The 4,386-nt window shown below is 52.8% G+C and overlaps 1 protein-coding gene across 1 annotated transcript in view; it reads right to left on the reverse strand.

The window, feature by feature from the left end:
- The window catches only part of EMSY (EMSY, BRCA2-interacting transcriptional repressor), a 55,239-nt gene that overhangs the window by 13,166 nt on the left and 37,687 nt on the right, over positions 1 to 4,386 (reverse strand). Inside the window, exon 17 of the mRNA XM_015406468.1 lies at positions 3,010 to 3,165. Within this exon, the coding sequence (XP_015261954.1) occupies positions 3,010 to 3,165 (156 nt within the window). The remainder of the gene's footprint in view (positions 1 to 3,009; positions 3,166 to 4,386) is intronic.

Genomic DNA, 4,386 nt, shown 5'->3' on the forward strand with positions numbered 1-4,386 from the left:
TGAACGGATACAGTGCTGTCTTCCTGAGTCTGCAGATTAAACAGAAGGGTGAGAGCTAAGGGAAGAGTCGGAAATGGCTCGGCTCATCTCCGCTAGGGGTTTAGCTCTAAAGCCTACGCAAGGTTCTTTGCTTAGGACTCATCCGCTGGGCCCCCTTGCTATTTTTTGCTGCAGGTACGAACATTCGGAGTGGGGGGATAACGCAGACCCTTGGACTTCGAACGGGGGAGGTACTGGAAAGGGAGGTTGGCCTGGCTGGGAGGAGACCTAGGTGGGCATGCTCTCTGAAACAGCAGCAAGCCATACGCCACCCCCTCTTGCAGAGCTTAAGACGGGATAGGCTGGGGCCGCACGATCCTGTTCCCAGCATCTCAATCTCAGAGGAACATTCTCGCCTCAGAGCCGGGGTGTGTGTGTGTGTGTGTGTTTCTATTCCTAGCTAAAGCAGCAAAATCCCTGGATATCGGTTTACCTGCAAAATTACTCACTGTTACACAGCCCGAGTGATCAAAACAATTTAATGTGGAAATTTAATGTAAAAAAAAAATGCATTCTAACCCCCACCGCATAAAATCTCACCACAGATATACAAATGTAAGAAGAGGCCAGGCCTTCAGGAGAGCCCTGCTGGATCAGACCAGTCATGGTCCGTCTAGTCCAGCATCCTGTTTCACACAGTGGCCAGCCAGTTCCTCTGGAGGGCCAACAACAGGGCTGAGAGGCCGAGGCCTTCCCCTGATAAGAACCTGAGAAGAGCCCTGCTGGATCAGACCAGGCGGGGTATAAATCCAATCTCCTCCTTCTCCTCCTCCTCCTCTTCTTCTTCTTTTGATGCCTGTTTATTCATAGATTGTGTGGCTTTCAGAGGAAGCTGATATTGGCATATTTTTTTCTTTATTTCATAAGAACATAAGAAGAGCCCTACTGGATCAGACCAGTGGTTCATCTAGCCTAGTATCCTGTCTCACACAGTAGCCACCCATTTCTCTGGACAGCCAATAAAAGAGCATAGAGGCTAAGGCCGTCCCCTGATGTTGCCTCCTGCTTCTGGGATTCAGAGGCTTAGTGCTTCTGAATGTGGAGGTTCCCCTCAGTCACCATAGCTAGTAGCCATTGATAGACTTATCCTCCATGATTCTGCTGAATCCTCTTTTAAAGCTGTTTATTCCAGTGACCATCACGACATCCTCTGGCTGTGAATTCCACATTTTAATCACTCTGTGTGTAAAGTAGTATTTCCTTTTGTCCTTTTTGTCCACTCTGAACCTACTGCCCATCAGTTTCACGGAATGCCCTCGAGTTCTCGCTCCGACCCCCTCATCATCTGGGTTGCCTTTCTCTGTGTTTTTTCCACCTCTGCAGTGTCCTCTTTGAGATACGGTGACCAGAACTGCACGCAGATAACCCTCCGCACACCTGAATGCCTCTTTAAAAGCCACCTGGGAACCTAATCTACACGTGGAGCGAAAATGAGGTGGGAGAGGAGGGACCGGGAGAGACCGTACCATTCCCGTCAAATGCCAGTGTGGTGTAGTGGCTAAAGTGTCAGGCTAGGACCTCAGGAACCCAGGTTCAAATCCCCAGTCTGCCCTGCAAGCTCGCTGGGGGACCTTGGCCAGTCACAGACTCTCAGCTAACCTACCTCACAGGTGGAGAGGGGTGAGCTGTGTTAGTTTGTCTGTAGCAGCAGAAAAGAGCAAGAGTCCGGCAGCACCTTCAAGACTAACAAAATGTGTGGCAGGGGATGAACTTTCGTGAGTCACTGCTCGCTTCCTCAGATACAGCTAGAATGAAAGTCCATCTGTCCTTATATCACAAGGTCGATGGATTCCCATTCTGTACGGCTAAATGTGGTGCCTCCCATGGAGATAGACCAAGTTGGGCGGCCGTGTCAGTCTCTCTGTAGCAGCAGAAAAGAGCAAGAGTCCAGGGGCACCGTCAAGACTAACAGAATCGGTGGCAGGGGAGGAGCTCCCGTGAGTCACTCCTCACTTCCTCAGATACAGCTGGAACGGGAGTCCATCTGTCCTTGTATCACAAGGTCGATGGATTCCCATTCTGTACGGCTAAATGTGGTGCCTCCCATGGAGATAGACCAAGTTGGGCGGCCGTGTCAGTCTCTCTGTAGCAGCAGAAAAGAGCAAGAGTCCAGGGGCACCGTCAAGACTAACAGAATCGGTGGCAGGGGAGGAGCTCCCGTGAGTCACTCCTCACTTCCTCAGATACAGCTGGAACGGGAGTCCATCTGTCCTTGTATCACAAGGTCGATGGATTCCCATTCTGTACGGCTAAAGGTGGTGCCTTCCAGGGAGATGGATCCAGACGGGCAGCCGTGTGAGTCTGTCTGCAGCAGCAGCAAAGAGCAAGAGTCCAGGAGCACCTTGAGGACTAACAGAATTTGTGGCACGGGACAATGGTCCCTCTAAGCTGTGGAGTCCTGTGAGCAAAAATTCTATTTTGCGAGCTGCCGGCATTAAAGTTGTGAGCGAGCCATTTGGCTGTGGCATCAATCAGTTTGCTCTGGAGCCCTCCCTTCCTGAGCTGAGACAAAAATGTGTGAGCCGGAGGCTAAAAATCTGTGAGCTGGCTCACAGTAACTCAGCTTAGAGGAAACACTGCCAGGGGAGTTAAGGTCTGAATTCACACACACACACACACACACACACACACAATACAGTATGGCATAGTGGTCAGAGGGCTGGACTAGGATCCGGGAGACCCAGGTTCGAATCCTGTCTTGCCATGGAAGCCTGTTGGTTTACCTTGGGCCAGTCACACACACACACACACGGCCTGGCCGCCCCCGAAGGGCTGTCGTGAAGATAAAACAGAGAAGAGGAGAACGATGTTAAGACTCTGCGGGTCCCCAGTGGGAAGAAAAGTGAGGTATAAATGAGCTAAACACACACGTCCATTCGTTCGTTAACGGGATGATGAATAAATGAAGCCAAATGAAGTTTTCAAGCATATCTGCTTCGACGGAAGACGACAGTACTACGGGACGCTTACCGGTGGTGATGTATTCGGCCACGAGTTCGGATTCCACCACGGCGATGGAGGGGCTTTCCGGAGAATGGCGCTTCTCCTGGGCCATCTGGATGGGGACGGCCATTTGGCTCAGGTCGATGGTCGGTTGCCGCGGCTTGGATTCCAGCTTCTCCTTCACTGCAAGGGAAAGCGGACGGAGCACGTCGTCAGGGCCAAAGACAGAAGAGGGCCCGGAACCATTTTACCTCTGCAGCGTGATTTAGGACACGGTTACGCCTCCCGTCTCCCAGGGAGCTCAACGAGGTGTACCTGCGAGGCAGGCCTGCCGGAGAGAGGGTGACTTGGCCCCAAGGTCACCCACGTTTCCTTCCTGGGTGTACAGGGAGTTGGAACGTGGGTGTCTGCGGCTGCTCATTTCCAAGCGTACGTTTCATGCGAGCTTAGAGATCATCCAGTGAAGCTGACGGGCAGTAGGTTCAGGACGGACCAAAGGAAGTACTTGTTTTACACAGAGAGGGGTTAAAATGTGGGATTTGCTACCAGAGGATGGAGTGATGGCCACGGGGATAAACAGCTTTCAAGGGGGATTAGAAAGATTCATGGAGGATGGGTCTATCAATGGATGCTAGCCATGGCGGCTGAGGGGAACCTCCACATTCAGAGGTACTAACCCTTTGGATCCCAGAGCCAGGAGGCACCATCAGGCGAAGGCCCCGGTCTGAGCCAGCAGAGCTCTTCTGAGGTTCTTATCAAGGGAAGGCCTCGGCCTCTCTGCCCTGTTGCTGGCCCTCCAGAGGAACTGGGTGGCCCCTGTGTGAGACAGGAGGCTGGACTAGATGGACCCTCACTGGTATGATCCAGCAGGGCTCTTCTGATGTTCTTATCAGGGGAAGGCCTCGGCCTCTCTGCCCTGCTGTTGGCCCTCCAGAGGAACCGGCTGGCCCCTGTGTGAGACAGGATGCTGGACTAGATGGACCCTCACTGGTCTGACCCAGCAGGGCTCTTCTGAGGTTCTAATCAGGGGAAGGCCTCGGCCTCTCTGCCCTGTTGTTGGCCCTCCAGAGGAACCGGCTGGCCCCTGTGTGAGACAGGATGCTGGACTAGATGGACCCTCACTGGTCTGACCCAGCAGGGCTCTTCTGAGGTTCTAATCAGGGGAAGGCCTCGGCCTCTCTGCCCTGTTGTTGGCCCTCCAGAGGAACTGGCTGGCCCCGTGTGAGACAGGATGCTGGGCTAGATGGACCATTGGTCTGATCCAGCAGGGCTCTTCTGATGTTCTTATGTTAGATCTCCCTCACTGAAGTCAGTAGGAATTAGGGAGACTTAACTTCGGCTGGATTGTACGCATTATGATTTGGGGTTGGGGATGATGGATTGGTTTGCATAATGTTCGGGGGG

This window comes from Gekko japonicus, unplaced genomic scaffold, assembly GCF_001447785.1.
Source record: "Gekko japonicus isolate JY-2015 unplaced genomic scaffold, Gekko_japonicus_V1.1 scaffold3994, whole genome shotgun sequence".
Classification (NCBI taxonomy): Eukaryota; Metazoa; Chordata; class Lepidosauria; order Squamata; family Gekkonidae; genus Gekko; species Gekko japonicus.